The following is a 19,775-nucleotide window of genomic DNA, read 5'->3' as shown; positions in this document are numbered from 1 at the left end:
TAATAACACAGGTCTAATTAGATTCAAAATCGGTTTATTAAGTGATTTAGCAGTAGCCTAAACGGTGCTGAAATTTCCCTTTCCACGTTTTTCTCCTCGCAGGCAGGTTTCAAGTTGCAATCAAGGAGGAGCTGAAAGCCCTCCGGTATTCAGTTGGAACCTGCTCCTCAAATATAAAAAGCGGTTTGCCATCCGCAAGGAAACACTGAATCACAACCTCCTAAGAGGAGACTAGCGACCATACACACCCTTCCTATCCACAACGAACAGTGATGATCAGGGTAGTCGATGCTATAGTCTAGATCTCAACCCATTTAGTACGTTTAAGAGTGAACTTATTACAAACAATTTTACCCTTCTTAAAGTGTTCCATCTATTTTTATTGGCCATATTTCTTAAGGCAATTTTCATTTTTAGTGTATAGTGTGAAAAAAGTTATTTAGGCGCCGCTGGTGCTGCGCTCACGGGCGCATCTGAAGTTTTGCTGAGAGCGACCGGAGCATGGCTGCTCTGATCAGCGCGTACTCCTCCTGGCCGGAGAGCTTTGAATGCTCGGCAGGAGATGGGGACGGGCCGGACGGACATGGCTCGCATAGGACTCCTGCGGACAAAGCGTCGGAACCGCGCATCAGACGGCCCATGAATGCGTTCATGGTCTGGGCTAAAGATGAGAGGAAGCGCTTGGCTGTCCAGAACCCAGACCTGCATAATGCGGAGCTCAGCAAGATGTTGGGTGAGACGAACGTTTATATTTACTCATTTTATAGATTATATATGTAAGATAAAAGCGCAAATATTAACACTATTATTACTGTATAATCATGTACATGGGCTGGCCTATGTTAAATCTCATTTCTTGTCCTATCCTAAACCCTTTGAAAGTTAGTTAAGATACAAAATCATGTATTTACATTCAGCCTAATTTGAAAAAAAAATTACCTATCCAAAAAAGAAGATCAAAGATCCTTTTGTATTTTTTTTTAACAATTTAATTGTTTTCCCCTCTTTAAGAATCAGCCTAAGATAAAAGAAGGAAAAAACACAAACGCCAACAAATTCACGAGTTGACATCGGTAATTTCATTAAAAGCCCATTATCTCTATTGCATAAAGTACTTTACAAATCGAGGTAGAGGAGGCCTGGGTCACTTAGTGCATAAATCGCAGCGTACCCCTCGCGAGTCGTAATTCATTTCTCCCTTCACCCGCAGTTATATGTCGCTCAGTTAGCCTATTAAACAGAACAACAAACACTTAAAAAAAACGTGTAATATTAATAAGTAAATATGTTAAATGTGTTTGCCAGTTTATATATATATGAAAAAAGTAATAGACCAGTATTGAACTGGTCGCAGTATTTGAACTTCTTAGGCTTAAATCATTTATTTGACCTATTTATAGTTTTTTCGTTAAGATAACGTTTCATTTCGGTATGACTCCAGTTCATTACTTCATTAAAATGAATGATAAATATTATTAAATTAGTAATCTTATTTCCTCTTTGACCAAAATTGTTACTCAAATTACAATGTGAACATCAAGTTCCCCATTCGCTTAAAAGATTAAAAAAAGTGTGTGTGTATATATAGTCGGAATATATATATATATATATATGCTACATATTCCGACTATTTGCTATTTCAATGTTATTATTTCCTGGCAGTGTCCTAGCCTACTTCTTCACTACTGCGGACAATGGATATCGTAATGCACAATACAGAATTAACAGTTTGTTTTGCTGGTTAGAATATAGCCTACATTTTCTTTTAATTCGACATTTCTGCAAGACACTTTTGAAGTCTCTTACTTGCCCACATGTGTAAGGGAGTTATTCTGTTTTTCGGTGATTTCAAAGTCACTAACAAAGGACACTACATTTTTCCACGAAACACAGCATTAAACTTATGAAATTGAGGAAGAGAGTTTATATTTTTCTATATTTTTTCTATTAAATTATTCGAAAAAGTTGTAAACGGCATTCAGTATAGAAACGGTTTGTTTGGTGCTAATAATCAATAGATTCAAGCTGCTTTTAATTTGAATGTACCATCTTACTCGCAACACCTTTTCCATAGCTAATACAATATAATTAATTAGTTATTCTTATTATTTTAGGTCATACACATATTCCACACAGTTCCAAATTTCCAGCACGTGACCGATCTTACAGTAAATGTTCCACAAATTACATTCTGTTGTTCTCCAAGAGATAAGTGGCTATTTTTCACAAAACCCCTGTGATCCCAACTCAGCCGTCTTTTTTCCACGCCAACGATTCAGGCAACTGATATACTGTAAAAATAATGACAACAACATGAACCCTAAACTAAGCGTTGGATTATTAATTGATAACACCAGGACAATAGACTGACCCAGCTCCTGTTTCTCCAGGCAAGTCGTGGAAGGCCCTCACTCCCATTCAGAAGCGGCCCTACGTGGAGGAGGCGGAGAGACTGCGGCTGCAGCACATGCAGGACTACCCCAACTACAAGTACCGCCCCCGCAGAAAGAAACAGCTCAAACGCATCTGTAAACGCGTGGACCCCGGGTTCCTGCTGAGCAGCCTGGGGGGCCCTGACCAGAACGCACTGCCCGATCCCAGAGGCCTCTGCCACCCGCTGGGTATGGATAAAGATGAGGATGGAGGTAGCGGTGGAGGTGTGGGCTTCACGTCCCTCTCGTCCCCCAGTCAGGGGACTCTACCTGGGGTGAGGTCCTTCAGAGAGGTGGCACAGAGCTCCAGCTCTAACAGCTTCGACACCTATCCTTACGGGCTGCCCACGCCGCCCGAAATGTCCCCCCTGGATCACGACCACCCTCCCTACTATCCTTCCTCCTCCTCCTCTTCCTCGTCTGCCTCCTGCCCTGAGGATCGCCACCAGCACCAGCGGCCGAGTCAGGCCCAAAACTCTGGAGGTCACATGGGACTCAGCCCTCCGCCCTACCTTCCAGACTACACGCAGACCTCCATCCACTGTGGCAGCTCCCACCTGGCCCACCTCTCCCACATGTCCCAGACCCAGTCTGGAGGCCTTCTCCCAGGACATCCCTTGTCCTACTACGGCCCAACTTCCTGGTCCTCCCAGCTCCAGGTCCACCCTGGTCCTCAGCGCCACCACCACTCCCACCTGGGTCACCTCTCCCCAGGTCAACAGCACCACCTGGGCCAGCTTTCACCTCCTCCAGAGCAGAACCAGAACCAGGGGAACCTGGAGACACTGGACCAGCTGAGTCAGGTGGAGCTGCTTGGGGAGGTGGACCGGGATGAGTTCGACCAGTACCTGAACTCCACGGCTGTGGGTGTGGGGATGTTTCATTCCGAGCACGGCGGAGGAGGTGCGGTGACGGTGACAGGTCACATCCAGGTGACCCCGGCGTCGACCTCTGCAGTGTCTTCTGGGAGCAGCGTTGCCGGGGAAACCAGCCTGATCTCTGTGTTAGCGGACGCCACAGCGGCATATTACAATAACTACGGGATCTCTTAGATGGAGCACGTTGCCACGGTGCCGGGTCGCCACGGTGCCTGGTCGCCACGGTGCCTGGTCGCCAATGCCCAGGGCTCCCCTCCTCCCCTGAACTAACATCTCAGAGTGGGAGGACAGGTCTACGATCACGTAAACCCAAGATCATCCAAATGACACAACTGATCCTAGATCAGTACTCCGACTCTAAGACACTGACAGGGGAAGAGGGAGAGAGAACTTTAGCCCACACCTCAGGGATGCTCATTCAGAACACTAGTTTGTCACGTCTTCTTTTTGTCAAGTTCAAAAACTGAAAAACAGTCGGATGATTGTAAAATGGCTTAGCGTGTTGGGACAGTCGCTCTTATTGCTTATTTAAGTACTTTGATGTTTTGTGTAAATGCTAATTGTAATGCTTCTGTTTGGATGTTCGTAGTTTTTGTTCCCCAACGGTAGTTGGAGTTTTACCTCAGTAGATAGTAGTTAATAAGGATTATTCCAGACAAGATGGAGTGCTTCACAAATCAAAACCTATTCAAGATGGACTGCTTCACAAATCAAAACCTATTCAAGATGGAGTGCTTCACAAATCACACCCTATTCAAGATGGACTGCTTCACAAATCAAAACCTATTCAAGATGGGGTTTGGGACACGAAAATGGTGTATCATGAAGAAAAAAACACTTTCTATACTTTTTCTTTTTAAGTACTTAATATATATAATCATAATCTTTACAATAAAAAAATAATAATGGTGATAATTAAACTGTATGCTTACGTAGATTTGTGAAATTTAATTAAAATTAAATTCCACATTTATTTTGATGTATTTGCAACTCAGACATGCCCAGACAAACACAGACAAACACGATGGTGTATATAAAAATTAAGAGACCACTACACCCTTTTCTTTTCTTTCAAAAAAAGTTGAAAAGGAAGGTTTTGAGTGAGGAACTGTGGTTCAAATTAAGAGACCACTGCAAATTGAACACTTTTGTTCCTCACTCAAAACTTTCCTTCTCAGCTTTTTTGGAAAGACATGAAAAAGGTACAGTGGTCTCTTAATTCTTTCCATATATATATTTATTTAGGTAATGAAAATAATCCACTAATATAAATACTATTCTAATATAAGGTGAAAATAATAATAATATAATATATTATATATAATATATATACACATATTTGCTTCTTAAAGGTATTTAATTCATCGCAAAAACATTGCCAACTTCTAAATATTATTAAAAAAATAACTGTTTACAATATTTCTTTTTTGTAACTTCGAGAGTGATTCTATTATTTATTAATTTAGATACAAGTTCAGACTATTTTGAGCCCCTTTACACAGTAGAAAATGTTGTACCAGTGGCACATCTTTTTCTGACATCTTCTCTATCCCCATGTCTTTCTCTCCATCTACCTGTCTGTCTCTCTTTCCATCTACCTGTCTCTCTCTCCCTTCCCTTGTCTGTCTCTCTCTCCACCTACCTGTCTGTCTCTCCCTCTCCTTGTCTGTCTCTCTCTCCATCTACCTGTCTGTCTCTCCCTCCCCTTGTCTGTCTCTCCATCCACCTGTCTGTCTCTCCATCCAACTCTCCTCTCTTTCATTTCTCCCCGGTTCAGAGGATAAGTGTAAAACAGCCGCCTCCCTCCTCCCTCCTCCCTCCTCCCTCCCTCCTCCATCCCTCCTCCATCCCACCTCCATCTCAATGACTCCTTTTGTTTTCCAATGCAGAATCTTATTCTGGGGCCTTTCTTTAAGCTCACTGGAGCACCAGTGCCCCCCCCCCTCCAAACACACACATCTCCTATCTGGTAGATGCAGACCTTTTGTAATCTCCTGCGAAATAAACAAATAAATCCACATTTTCATCCCCATTTGCTATTTTAACACATTCCTAATTTCGTTCTCTCTTTTTCCATCCCCAAATTCTCTCTTTTTAGATAAAAGGAATTTAGGGGGCTTTTGACAAATCCTGGCGTCTGGCACTGCCGCTCGGTGGGTCTTCCTTTTCTGGGCTGGCTGAGTCGTGCTCCCAGTGAAGAGGATGTGACCGGGAGAGGTGTTTCCTGACTGATAAGCCCTGAGCCTCTCTGCATCAGGATGTTTGGGGTTGGCTGGGCTGTGGCAGTAAAGAGAGGAGTGGAGAAGAGGGGAACATGCACACACACACATATACACACACACACACACACACATACACACACACACACACACACTTGAACACTCAAAAGAGGGAAGTCTTGGTCAGTACGGCGTATTGACGGAGAAAACAGGCCTTGTTGATTTCCATGTGACACTCGCTGACTTTACCGGGGGGGGGCTCTCTCATCTGGCCTAACTCACACACACAGACAGACACACACACACTCAGACACACACACACACACACACACTCAGACACACACACACACACACACTCAGACAAAAACACAGACAAAAACACACTCAGACATACACTCCGACATACAGACAGACATACACACTCAGACATATACTGAGACACACACCAAGACATACACACACACAGACACACACACTCAGTCATACACACAGACATGCCCACTCAGACACACACTCACACATTCACACACTCAGACACACACTCAGTCATACACACACAGACATGCACACTCAAACACGCCCTCATACACACACGCTCTCAGACAAACACACACTCAGACACACACACTCAGACACACACACTCTCCGGTCACACACACCATGACCCTACACTACAGAACTTTGCTCTGGCTGAATCAAGCCTAACAGAGTGACATCGTTCATCATTGGCCAGCAGCAGCTATTCCTTCTCACCAGGTTGGGATCACCAGATGTCTGCCCCCCAGGCCAGCTTGCAGGGGATGTTAGTGGGAGATGTTGTGGAACGGTGTCGGGGGGCAGTTGGCCCCAAGCAGGGGGGGTTGAGGCTGCTGTCCACGACAGCCTCCCCTCACACCCACCCCCCCCACACACACACACAACCTCCCCTCACAGCCCCCCCTTACAGCCCCCCCCACAGCCTCCCACCACTGCCCCCCCTGACAGCCCCCCGACAGCCCCCCATCACAGCCCCCACAGCCTCCCACCACTGCCCCCCCCGACAGCCCCCCGACAGCCCCCCATCACAGCCCCCACAGCCCCCACCACTGCCTCCCCACACAGCCTCCGTAGGTTAAAGACTCCCTGTGGTGCCCTAACTACCCCATCTACTGACCCCAGGGATGATCGCGGGTACAAGCAAAACAACAAATACCCAACACTGCACAAAAGATCACTGGGTTTAAATGGCCATATTAACACTGAACTCTGGATGTATTTCATTAGGTTTAATGAGCCATATTAACACTGAGCACTGGGTATATTTCACTGAGTTTAAACAAACATATTAACACTGAGCAGTGGATGTATTTCACTGGATTAATCAGCCATATTAACACTACTTCAGTGTAAATCACTATTAATGTCTGTAGTAAACTGTTGTATACTATCACCACACTGTAGTAACTCCTAAGCATGTGAAATACTTACTACAACATGTTCCCCTCTGGTAACAAAATATTGTGTTTTCTGAAAAGCTCTTCCCTTTAGGTGACCTAGGCAGAGAAGTGCTACACCAGCACTAGTAGGGATGTGTTGACTGTCAGCCTGTTAGTTGTCAGGAAGTGAGGGCAAAACACTGACCATGTCAGCTTCGATCTCTTCCTCTCTCGAGTTCATCCGTCCTCAACACAACATTTGTCCACATTCCTCCTGTAGAGATGCAGACCAAAATACTGTGGAGAAATTGGAATTTCCACATCGGAGTTTGAAATAAAAAATGAATGAACAAATCCAGTAAGGTGCATAGAAGGTGTTTTGAATGAAATAGGTGAAACAAAGTATGATACATACATGAAGGCTATGATACATAACCATTCGTGGAGACTAAAATGTTTAAAGAAGTATCCTTGTGAAGCATTATTTGTGATTTATCAGCTCTGTTATTATCATTGTTATATTAAAACAATAATGGTAATTAAATGTAATATTCATAACTAATTCTGTTTCAGCACTGTGAATAACATCACTTCTACACAATATTTACACATACCTTCTGACTTAAAAATACATAGATCTAACAACTACAAGGTCTTTTACTGGGATGTGTAGTGAACCATTTGTGATTTTTGTAGTGAATCATATTGATACATGTAATAAATTGGGTAATTTCACATGTAAATACAACAGATACAGCTCCAGAAAAAATTTAAAGACCACCGCACCTTTTTCAAAAAAGTTGAAAAGGAAGGTTTCGAGTGAGGAACAGAAGGGTTAAGATTAAGAGACCACTGCAAATTGAACACTTCTGTTCCTCACTCAAAACTTTCCTTTTCAACTTTTTTGGAAAGGAAAGAAAAAGGTGCAGTGGTCTTTTCATTTTTTCCAGGGCTGTATATAAGCTTTTAGATATTGGATATATTACTTCAAAATCTGAACTTGTTCACTCAATTACAACACAATACCTGACTGGGGGATTGAAATACCAGTAGGCCGGAACAGGTAAAATGTTGTAAGAACGTTTGTACCAGAAACCTTGGACTAATGGATCAACTTAGGCCACACAGTTAGTTATTCAAACAACCATTTCATTGACATTTACTTTTAGTCCCTAAATGTTGTGTTTTTGAGCTATAGATTTGTTACAGAAGTTTAACGCACATTAATAATTATTGTTATTACTGCTTTATTAATTATTATTATTGCTGATATATGCCTTAATGCCTGTTGAACCAGTTGTGAATTTTATTATCATAATCAGTAAATACATGGGGTTATTTGATTTGCAAAAACAAAAATCTAAACAAACTCACAAAACAACACAGACCAACATTTAATAAACAATTTTAATCATACCAGCCTAGACAACAGGTCATGGACTCCTAGACAACAGGTCCATGGGCTCCTATACAACAGGTCCATGGACTCCTAGACAACAGGTCCACGGGCTCCTAGACAACAGGTCCATGGACTCCTAAACAACAGGTCCATGGGCTCCTAGACATCAGGTCCATGGACTCCTAGACAACAGGTCCATGGGCTCCTAGACAACAGGTCCATGGGCTCCTAGACAACAGGTCCATGGACTCCTAGACAACAGGTCCATGGGCTCCTAGACAACAGGTCCACGGACTCCTATACAACAGGTCCATGGACTCCTAGACAACATGTCCATGGACTCCTAGACAACAGGTCCATGGGCTCCTAGACAAAAGATCAAAATGCAAGTAAGAGGCTGTTTTTGTCACTGTTTTAAGTGATAGGACAACAACCAATGAGCCAGTCACATCACTGCTTGGTTTGGCTAAAGGCCTACAGTAATGTACAGTATAGATGCAGATTGAATTCCCACAGGGCGCTATAATGAAGATGTTTGTACTCACTACCGTCAGTTGCTCTGCGTTAAAGCATTTGCTAATGAATGTAAATGTGAGTGTGGTTCAGTTCCCTATCCCTGCTTTAGTCCAAGCGGTGGAGAAACAACTGGCCAATGTTTTTAATGGCTGAACCATAGATGACAGTTTCTCTTGGTTCTCAGACTACAGTCAAGGCCAGAACTTAAAATTCATCAATAAAATGATTTTGCATTCTTTAAGAGCTGAGAGTCCATTCTAAAACACAAGCCTCTGATTCGGCTATGAACTTTCTACCAATTAAAACACTTGGTTGGGGACAGGACCAGGGGAAGACCGAAGCTTCCACTATTTCCCGTTAAAGCCGTGGCCACATGAACATGTGCTGGAGGTACATTTCACATTTCCAGTTGGAGTGTGTAACATTACAGCAGAATAATAACCTGTGGACGATTTGTACTTGGCTTGCACCCTTGCCAAAAACCTTGTACAGCAAAGGATTATGGGTGCAGCTATTCTCCCACTCATTGTGGTAAGACAACAGGCACAGCGTGTGATGGCGAGCGAGCATGAGCGACGCCTGACGAAGAATGGACCAGACTCGACGAGGGACCGATGCCATGTGGCAGGAGAGACGGCGGAGATGTGAGGAGGAGCGGTGGAGGTGTGGGGGGAGCGAGGGAGGTGCGGGGGGGAGACAGATGGGGACCCCTGGAGGAACTTGGGGGGCGGGGCAACCGGTCAGCCAGCCAGCGCTCACCCACCTGTACCTGCCAGTGAATGCTGTAGCCGAACAAGGTTCCACACCTGTTCTGAACAGATACAGACAGAGAGACAGGAGACATTAGCAATGAGAGGCAGTCCGGTCTGTTTGTGTGTGTTGTGTGTGTTGTAAATGTGTGTTGTGTGTGTGGTGTGTGTTGTAAATGTGTGTTGTGTGTGTGGTGTGTCGACGTTCCAAAGAAGAACGCCAGCATTGCTTGCCGATCCAGGGAAGCTATTCTCTAGTCAAAGGTAGTGGACTATGTAGAAAATAGGATGCATTTGGGACCATTGCTATGTTTCTTTTTACCTATAAGAGCTAGCTAATTCCAAATACTACTCAGCCAAGCTGGTGCTCTCTGAAGGAGTTGGCTGTCGCTGTTTGTTTGTGCACATGTGAAACAGCCAGGACTGACCTTGTTCTGCTGTGCATTTCGAACAAAATGTTATTGCCATGATTATCATGTTTGTACTTTATAAGTGGTCCAAGCTGGTAACTTTTGAAAAATCACAATTCAATTAATAGTTTTTTGCTACAAGATGATACATTTTCAAAAGTAATTACAGTCTTTACAAAGCAAATTAGTAAATTAGTATATCCAAGTGACACCTGACAAAATGAACAATTTCTAGTGATGCAAACAGATTCCAGAGAGACATGAGTCATTTCACTTGATTGGCATTGTCACTAGGTTCATGCATTTGCATATGGGTGTGTGTGTTTGTTTGTGCGTGTGTGTGTATTGTACACGTGTGTGTGTGTATTGTATACGTGTGTGTTTGTGTATTATACATGTGTGTGTTTGTGTATTGTACACGTGTGTGTGTATTGTACATGTGTGTGTGTGTTTGTGTATTGTACACGTGTGTGGGTTTGTGTATTGTACACGTGTGTGTTTGTGTATTGTACACGTGTGTGTGTTTGGGTATTGTACACGTGTGTGTGTGTTTTATACACGTGTGTGTGTGTTTGTTTGTGTATTGTACGTGTGGGTGTGTTTGTGTATTGTACACGTGTGTGTTTGTGTATTGTACACGTGTGTGGGTTTGTGTATTGTACACGTGTGTGTTTGTGTATTGTACACGTGTGTGTTTGGGTATTGTACACGTGTGTGTGTTTGTGTATTGTACGTATGTGTGTGTTTGTGTATTGTACACGTGTTTGTGTATTGTACATGTGTGTTTGTGTATTGTACAAGTGTGTGTGTGTTTGTGTATTGTACACGTGTGTGTGTGTTAGTGTATTGTACACGTGTGTGTGTATTGTACATGTGTGTGTGTGTTTGTGTGTTGTACACGTGTGTGAGTGTGTATTGTACATTTGTGTGTGTGTGTGTTTGTGTATTGTACATATGTGTGTGTGTGTGTGTTTGTGTATTGTATATATGCGTGTGTGTGTGTTTGTGTATTTTACACATGTGTGTGTGTGTTTGTGTATTGTACACGTGTGTGTGTTTGGGTATTGTACCCGTGTGAGGGTGACATAACCCATGAGCACCAGACAGAGGGTGACATAACCCCTGATCACAACACAGAGGGTGACATAACCCCTGAGCACAACACAGAGGGTGACATAACCCCTGAGCACAACACAGAGGGTGACATAACCCCTGAGCACAACACAGAGGGTGACATAACCCTGAGCACAACACAGAGGGTGACATAAACCCTGAGCACCACACAGAGGGTGACATAACCCCAGAGCACAACACAGAGGGTGACATAACCCCTGAGCACAACACAGAGGGTGACATAACCCTGAGCACAACAAAGAGGGTGACTCAACCCCTGAGCACAGCACAGAGGGTGACATAACCCCTGAGCACAACACAGAGGGTGACATAACCCCTGAGCACCACACAGAGGGTGACATAACCCCTGATCACAACACAGAGGGTGACATAACCCCTGATCACAACACAGAGGGTGACATAACCCCTGAGCACAACACAGAGGGTGACATAACCCCTGAGCACAACACAGAGGGTGACATAACCCCTGAGCACAACACAGAGGGTGACATAACCCTGAGCACAACACAGAGGGTGACATAACCCCTGAGCACAACACAGAGGGTGACATAACCCCTGAGCACAACACAGAGGGTGACATAACCCTGAGCACAACAAAGAGGGTGACTCAACCCCTGAGCACAGCACAGAGGGTGACATAACCCCTGAGCACAACACAGAGGGTGACATAACCCTGAGCACAACAAAGAGGTTGACTCAACCCCTGAGCACAGCACAGAGGGTGACATAACCCCTGAGCACAACACAGAGGGTGACATAACCCCTGAGCACAACACAGAGGGTGACATAACCCCTGAGCACAGCACAGAGGGTGACATAACCCCTGAGCACAACACAGAGGGTGACATAACCCCTGAGCACAACACAGAGGGTGACATAACCCCTGAGCACAACACAGAGGGTGACATAACCCTGAGCACAACACAGAGGGTGACATAACCCCTGAGCACCACACAGAGGGTGACATAACCCCTGATCACAACACAGAGGGTGACAAAACCCCTGAGCACAACACAGAGGGTGACATAACCCCTGAGCACAACACAGAGGGTGACATAACCCTGAGCACAACACAGAGGGTGACATAACCCCTGAGCACAACACAGAGGGTGACATAACCCCTGAGCTCAAAACTGAGGGTGACTCAACCCCTGAGCACAACACAGAGGGTGACTCAACCCCTGAGCACAACACAGAGGGTGACATAACCCCTGAGCACAACACAGAGGGTGACATAACCCCTGAGCACAACACAGAGGGTGACATAACCCCTGAGCTCAAAACTGAGGGTGACTCAACCCCTGAGCACAACACAGAGGGTGACTCAACCCCTGAGCACAACACAGAGGGTGACTCAACCCCTGAGCAAAACACTGAGGGTGACTCAACCCCTGAGCAAAACACTGAGGGTGACTCAACCCCTGAGCACAACACTGAGGGTGACTTAACTTATTTATAACCTGCAGGTCATTTTAGAATAAAGCCCTTGATTCATAACTGTTGATTCCATTCTACCGGACGTTTATTGTTCCTGTCCCTGCCTCATAACCCTGTCTGTGGTAACAGGGTTTCGATAGCATGTTGCATCCTGACTAGCAGACGGCTTAATGGCGGTGCTGATGGATGTTATCAGGTCAGACGTCTGAGAAAAAGCCTTTCAACAACCCTAGACACAGCAAGCCACTGATACCACCCCCATTAAGTGGCTGTTGGACAGTCCCACAAAAAACATCAACCTTTCACACGTCCTGCCACCTCCTTTTCACGTGCACTAAGAGTTTGGGATTTTATTTTGGAACACAGTCGCTCAACAGGTGAAGCCTGTGTGATAAATATTTGAGTAGTGAAAATCTGCAGAGCTCTCCGGACATTTAGAGCTTCAGTCATGAAACAGCGAACACAGGCTGTATCTGAAACGTCATCGCTGTTTTGTGTTACTGTCAAATGATGTGGGTTCCTACATAACCCTGTCCCCTCGACAAGGGCGGATTAGTTCCTATTAAACAAAAACATCAGGAGTCCTTTAGCGTTGATCTGAAGATGTAGTAACGTCACCCGGGTCACAAAGACTTTCCGTAGCCTTGATCCTCTGTGTGTGTCCAAATCGCCGACCTATTCCCTGCACAGTGTGCTAGTACAGACCAAAGCTCCACAAACTCCTGTCTAAAATAGTGAACAGAACATAGGGTGCTATTTAGGACATGCCCACGTCGATGTACATCACAGCAGCGTTTTTATGGAGGAGCAGAAATAGGTGGCCTTGACATCTCGTCCCAACTGGACACTACGCTCTCCTCTCAACTCCCCGTCCTGCATGTGTGTGTATGTGTGTGTGTGTGTGTGGGTGCGTGTGTGGGTGTGTGTGTGGGTGTGTGTGTGTTTGCCTGCATTTTTGTGCAACATTGTTGTTTCTGTCTTAAGGAATCACCTCCTGCTGGATGTTCTGGCTCACGTCCTGTAAAATCTCACATCAGAGGAGACACACGGAAATGAATCATACTGTTTGTCAGTCCCAGTTGGGACACTACAGCTATGTAGTCTAGCATGATGCTAACAAATGCGTAATAGGATATGAATGACCCATTGTAGGAAATAATCTATAAAGATATAATTTTTCTGTGTATTTTCAGTAAGTTGATGCATCATCTGTTTTCTACTCTAACATCATCACATACAATAGAAAACAGGATACCATTTAAAAAGTCAATTCTTTAAGGTTTGGGATTCTTTCCAACAGGTTGTGGCTACATCTACTTCTGGACATTTTAATTAATGTCCCGTTTAATTCTTCAGAATGTAACTTCACTGCCTGTTCCAACAGTTGCTCTCCGTCAGAATCCAAAATACAAGCAGCACTCAAACACTACAGCCTAAAAACACGGTGACAACTATTATTTTGATATCATGGATGGTCAGTCCTTGCAGTCCAGCACTGTCACATAGCTTCAGCTAAACCAAAACAGGGCTATGCTTAGTTATTGGGAATGTTTGATTCATGAAATGGGCTTGTATCATTATTGAAGAGGGGGAATTTAAAGATCTAGCAGTAGTAAGACGAGTGCTATTTACTTTTGGGCATAGTTTGCACTTTTAAAAGGGCAGGGCGCTTGCTCGCGTTTCCCAAGGGCTTTTAAAAAATCTTACATGGACTTATTTTACAATCACAATATGGTCATGCTCTATTTATGGAAGCGTTATTAGTCTACGGACCAATTATGTGATCATGATTATTGTGAATTTAGTTTTTTTAAAACTGTGAAAAAGTTGACTTTAGGCTAATACAGTGTTATATTATTTAATTTGTCGACAAATATTAAAATGTACAGCTGATGTATCGACAAATATCCCAAAATCAAATTTAGCTATCATAATAACGTTCCCCACCTGACTTCGCGTGCCAATCCCCTCGAAAGCGCACTAAAGTATGCAGTAATTACCATATTTTCTTTGTTTGATAATTAAAGCGTTAGCAGTTTGGTAGTCCACTCATCAACGCCTTATTTATCAGCAAGCTAAAAAATGTCGGTTGTCAAATGGTAGAAAGACGCCGTTTACTTAAATAATAAAACGGGAAAAGCGAAGGATTCAACACGCTGGTTTTAGCAAGCTGACATGCTAAAAGGCTTTCATATAGCTTCCGTACTAGCACGCTGTATTAGAGCCGTCAACAACTGCAATAGCAGCTGAAGTAAACATTAGCACGTTAGTAACCTAACGAGGCAGTATCAGGCTAGTTAGTATAACACTATTTTACTATTTTAAATAAGCGTAACAAGGCACTGGATACACAGAATGTGTTTACATTAATCTGTCTGTGGCTGTGTTTGTGTTGTTTTAGATCTATAAAAGTATCGATAGGTTTTATTCGGTACAGTCAGGATGGCCGAGCGGTCTAAGGCGCTGCGTTCAGGTCGCAGTCTCCCCTGGAGGCGTGGGTTCGAATCCCACTTCTGACATATCTTTTTCCCCCTTGGGTTTTACAGAAGATTCATCACAGTGAACATTTTCCTCATACGCTTACGCAAGGTAATTTTGGTCTGTCAGTGTAGTGACAGATTATTCTTACATTTCCTATGCCGTCCTTTGTTGTTACATAATTAATTTATCTCCTAAAACAGAGAAAGAGGTACAAAGAACTAGACTACAGGACATAGTAGAAGAGGCTTCAGGTGTTCAATATCTGTGGCCAATCATGTTACAGGGGTATTTTACATTGTTATTTCAGTAATCTATCTGACTCTTATGCAAAGACACTTGTATTCATTAAACATGTTGTTTTGAGGGGGAGGGGTTAGAGAGTGGGGGTTAGAGGAAGTTGTTTAGAGAGGAAGTTAATTAGAGGGGAGGAGTTTAGAAAGGAGGAGTTTAGAGGGAATGGTTTGAGGGCTTTTTATTTAAAAAAAATTGTTGGTTTGACTCTTACAAGTCATTGATTTTAGATTTCTTCTTGCCTATTTGTGAAAAAATATTTTACAAGTAACTTTTAAATGCAGATCAAGTTGGTTTACCAAACGGCATATGTGCACAAACATGGGTTAGTCAGTTGTTGGCAACAGGACACAATTGTTTTGCTCCTGATCGGTGTTGTTAGCCAAGGCCTGTCTTATTAATGTTGATGACTGGTAAACAGAGATAGATAGACCAGTCAGTGTTGAATGGGAATGATGATGATGATGATGAGGATCTGTAATCCATGCAACCTCTGTAACTCTGCGAAGAGTCTGTTTCGTGTTCCGTTAGAAATACTCTTGATCCTGTTAATAGGATTTGTCACCCGTCAAAGATGCTTTCTTTGTCAGCTGTCTTCATGTTGGCAGGCACAATCAGTAGGAGAGAGCACACCCTCTCTCATCTCTTCTCTCACCCTCTCTTTTCTCTCCCTCACCCTCCCTTTTCTCTCTCTCACCCTCTCTTTTCTCTCCCTCGCCCTCCCTTTTCTCTCCCTCACCCTCTCTTCTCTCTCTCTCTCCTCCCTCTTCTCTCTCTCTCTCCTCTATCACCTTCTCTCTATCCCACTTTCACTCTCGTTCTCTCTCATCGGTCTCTCTCGATCTCTCTCGATGTCCCTGTTTTACCATTGGTCTATCTCTCCCTTTCTCTCTGTCTCCTCAGAGTTCTGTCTCACACCCCCTCTCCATCTTTGCCAAGAACACAACATTCAAAACAGTCTCCTATCAAATCTCATTACCAACCCAGTTATGCCTCATTGTTTGAGCATCAGTAAATCCACACTCATTCAACCTATTGTGATCCTTTTTTAACGCAGGCTGCTGATGCCATTCATCTTTCTATATTCTTTCTCATATGCTGTAGTAATGAAGTATTAAATACAGCTGAAAAAATTGTTCCACAGGACAGCTGCACCCGTTTGAGTCCTTTGATTGCTAGTGTGGCTTAAAAAACACAAAATATTCAGATGTTGCTATGTGTCTCATGTTGCTTGACTAAGCACCAAAACAAAAAAGGAAAACGTTTTATTTATATACACTCCATTTATAAAAATAAATATTAAGCCCAACAAATATTTACTGTATCTTTATTTACACGCACAATGAGAGCATGCATGGGAGTGACGTCACACCGTAGTTGGCTTTTAAACCATAGCTTTGACCAGTTTGTGTATTAACTTGACCATGAGAAAAGAGTTACTGCATGAATAATGCAAGTTTCATTAGATTCACAGAGAGCCACAAGGCCAGTCAATGTGTGTGGGAGAGAAGTGTTGCAGATGGTTCTGATGTAATTAGCCTCTACAGGTGATGGACAAGGTGGAGGTGTAGGGCGGTCAAGGCTAAGTTAAGCCGAGGTGTCAGTACTCACGTGTGGGCTAAGACTCCTAGCTCCAAGCCCTCCTGCTGGGGCTCTCAATCAGTGGTTTTTTTTGGAACATGGACAGAAGATGTTTTGCACATAAAAGGGTGACAGATGACAGGTCTACAGCACATCCATAGTCAGGCTTTGGGGTACATTATTTCTAAAATACTGTACATCTAGATAAGTAACCAAATTCCATATCCAAATGTTCTTATTTAAGATGCAATAAAGAGAATTGGGACGTCAATGTACTTTCTAAATTTACTGGAATGAAATGGCTGTGGCCCTAAAACCTTGTGTAATTCAACAGCTTTAGGCAATGCCTATTTCCCTCCCAAAAAAGATTTGTCTTAATATTAACAATTTTGATAGACCAATGTATGAGTTATCACAACATGTTAGGAGACAACCTCATCTGGAAATCATTTTTATATGAAGTGCAACTAACTGGATTAAAATAATGAGTGTGCACCTGGTCAATATGACCACTGATATTAGTCAATATAAGCCATGAGGAGCTGACATTCCTGTCCTGTGGAATTGTTTAGATGGTACTTAGTCATGTTAATGCATCAGAAACCTCAGTGTCCTGACTGTACATGTATGGCTGTATATGTATGTCCCTGTTTGGATGAATAAATCAGAAGGGTTGGTCCAGGAAAGCCCTCTCAGACTGACATCAGCAGCACTTCCTCTGTCTCACCAGTGGGACTCACCAGTGGGTCTCATGAGTCGGGAAATCTGACATGGCACAGACACACACACACACACACAAACACACACACAGACACACACACACAAACACACACACAAACACACACACACACACAGACACACACACAGATGCACACACGGCGCACACACACACATATACAGACACACAGACACAAACACACACACAGACACACACACAGATGCACACACGGCGCACACACGCACACACACACACATATACAGACACACAGACACAAACCCACACACATGCACGGACACACGCACACACCACACCAACCTGAAAGGCTCCTTGAGACTGTAGGAAAGGTGTATGATTTGGTGTGTTACTGATTCTGTGTGTGTCGGTCTGTCTCTCTGTCTGTCTGTTTTGTTTGACCATGTTTCTATTCTATTTCTCTGTCTGTGCCACTATCTGCCTCTATTATTGGAATTAACTGACTTTCAGTAGCTCTGAAAAGCCAATCAAAATCTAAATGTAAGCTCTGTCAGTAGCGGTTTAATACTCAAGCTCAGAATTCTTGAGTAACGACTCGTTAGTCTTCTCAGACTTGACCTGTGTTGACTCAGACATGGTCTCGACCACCTGTGTCAGGAAATCTCTCTTTTGACTAATTCAACATACTAGCAAATGTCACAAGATGGGCAGGTAACTGGTTACTTTGGATCTGAGCTGTACTTGCAGCATTCAACACAGTCCAACACAGAGTAGCATTTAAGAAAAAAAGCTTAAAGTTTGTTTTACAAAGATTCATAACACATTTATGTTACCAAACTTTATATATATATATATATATATATATATATATATATATTTATATATATATTTATATATATATGTACAAAGTGCCCTGCAAAAGCATTCAAAACCCTTAACCATATGTGCCATTTTACTGATTTACAAAAGGTACTATGATATTTAAATATGTTTGATATTTTATTTTAAAACACTGACACTCAAAATCAATTGTTGTTTGGGGACATTGGTTTAATGTTGGCAAATATTTATTAAGAAAAATACAAAACTGAAATATGTTTTTCTTGGCATATTTGCTCCAGGTTCTTCAGGTTTGTTGGATGACGTTGATAGACTGCAACTTTCAAAAGGTGTCACAGATTCTCAGTAGGATTGAAATCAGGACTTTGACTGGCCCGCGGTAGGACACCAAACGTTTTGTTCTCGAGCTACTCCAATGTTGTTTTGGCTTTGTGCTTGGGATTGTTGTCCTTCTTAAAGGATAATTTCCTCCCAAGCTTGCAGTATTTCTAAGTATTTTCCTCTGTCCAATCTTTCTTTCTTCATTTTTTGCAAGGGGCTCAGTCCCTGCTGATAAGAATTTTCCCCACAGCATGATGCTGCCGTCACCTTACTTAACTGTATGGATGGTGTGTTTTGAGGTATGGGTAGTGTTACCTTGTGAAGGAATTCACCTTTCAGCAGGACGATGATTCCATCCCACCCAGCAAAAAGTGCTTCCTCAAAATAAGTTACAAAAATTGAGAATGAAGCAACTAAGGGCAGTGAAAGGGACCTTGGATGGGATGTTGAACAGGATGATCATATGGATGATCCTATGGATGATCATATGAGTAGTAATGTTAACCTTGGTGGCCCTGCTAAATGTCCGATTAGACCCATCTCTCATCATGGCCACCTGTTCACCCCCAGCTTCCAATTGACTCATTCATTCCTTCTCCGCCTCTTTATAACAAAATACATATAATTGTAAAGTACCAGAGGTACTGTATGTATGCAGTCAATGATTGTTCTGGAGAAGAGTGGCAACTAAATGGGTTGCATGGTCAGTAACATTCCATGGTCAGAGAATAGATCTCACATGGAGGGGTGAGCTAGGGTTTGCCTCCCCTCAAATGCCTCGTCATGGGCCTCCATTGGCCTCCTGGGGCGTTCCGTTGAAATCGTGCTACAGTGCTACAGTGTGTCCCTCGTGGCTTTATGCATTGGCAAAGTTCTGGTCATGTGTCTTCCCAAAGGCTCAGCAGATTTGGTAACAATCTGAGAGGTTAGCGATTAGAGAAGCTTTCTGTTCTATCCTTAGCTCCTAACCCACGAGGA

At 43.2% G+C, this 19,775-nt stretch overlaps 2 protein-coding genes and 1 non-coding gene across 3 annotated transcripts; 2 read left to right on the top strand and 1 right to left on the bottom strand.

Annotated features, from left to right (window-relative positions):
• The first annotated feature begins 137 nt into the window (after positions 1–137).
• On the top strand, positions 138–4,283 carry sox7 (SRY-box transcription factor 7). Its single transcript, XM_010883119.4, has 2 exons — positions 138–733; positions 2,391–4,283. The coding sequence occupies exons 1-2, from the start codon at positions 502–504 to the stop codon at positions 3,482–3,484; spliced, it is 1,326 nt and encodes a 441-aa protein (XP_010881421.1). The 5' UTR covers positions 138–501; the 3' UTR covers positions 3,485–4,283.
• A 4,896-nt stretch (positions 4,284–9,179) lies between these two features.
• On the bottom strand, positions 9,180–14,761 carry LOC117593315 (pectinesterase inhibitor 10-like). The gene is made up of 3 exons (XM_034287997.1): positions 14,590–14,761; positions 13,581–13,607; positions 9,180–9,670 (listed from the first exon to the last, which is right to left on the bottom strand). The coding sequence occupies exons 1-3, from the start codon at positions 14,590–14,592 to the stop codon at positions 9,383–9,385; spliced, it is 318 nt and encodes a 105-aa protein (XP_034143888.1). The 5' UTR covers positions 14,593–14,761; the 3' UTR covers positions 9,180–9,382.
• Positions 14,762–15,025: 264 nt separating this feature from the next.
• On the top strand, positions 15,026–15,108 carry trnal-cag. The gene has a single exon. It is a non-coding gene; the product is annotated as a tRNA-Leu (tRNA).
• The last annotated feature ends 4,667 nt before the right edge of the window (positions 15,109–19,775 follow it).

This window comes from Esox lucius, chromosome 18 (genome assembly GCF_011004845.1).
Source record: "Esox lucius isolate fEsoLuc1 chromosome 18, fEsoLuc1.pri, whole genome shotgun sequence".
NCBI lineage: Eukaryota > Metazoa > Chordata > Actinopteri > Esociformes > Esocidae > Esox > Esox lucius.
The sequence above is the reverse complement of the archived record's forward strand: the minus strand, read 5'-3'. Positions and strand labels throughout refer to the sequence as shown.

What these genes read in the sequence shown, in the direction of transcription:
- sox7 (XM_010883119.4), top strand. Translation starts at nt 502, where the DNA reads ATGGCTGCTCTGATCAGCGCGTACTCCTCCTGGCCGGAGAGCTTTGAA. An exon ending in GGAGCTCAGCAAGATGTTGG is followed by an intron (nt 734 to 2,390) that starts GTGAGACGAACG and finishes CTGTTTCTCCAG; the next exon opens with GCAAGTCGTGGAAGGCCCTC.
- LOC117593315 (XM_034287997.1), bottom strand. An exon ending in GCCAGAACATCCAGCAGGAG is followed by an intron (nt 9,671 to 13,580) that starts GTGATTCCTTAA and finishes GTATCTGTTCAG; the next exon opens with AACAGGTGTGGAACCTTGTT.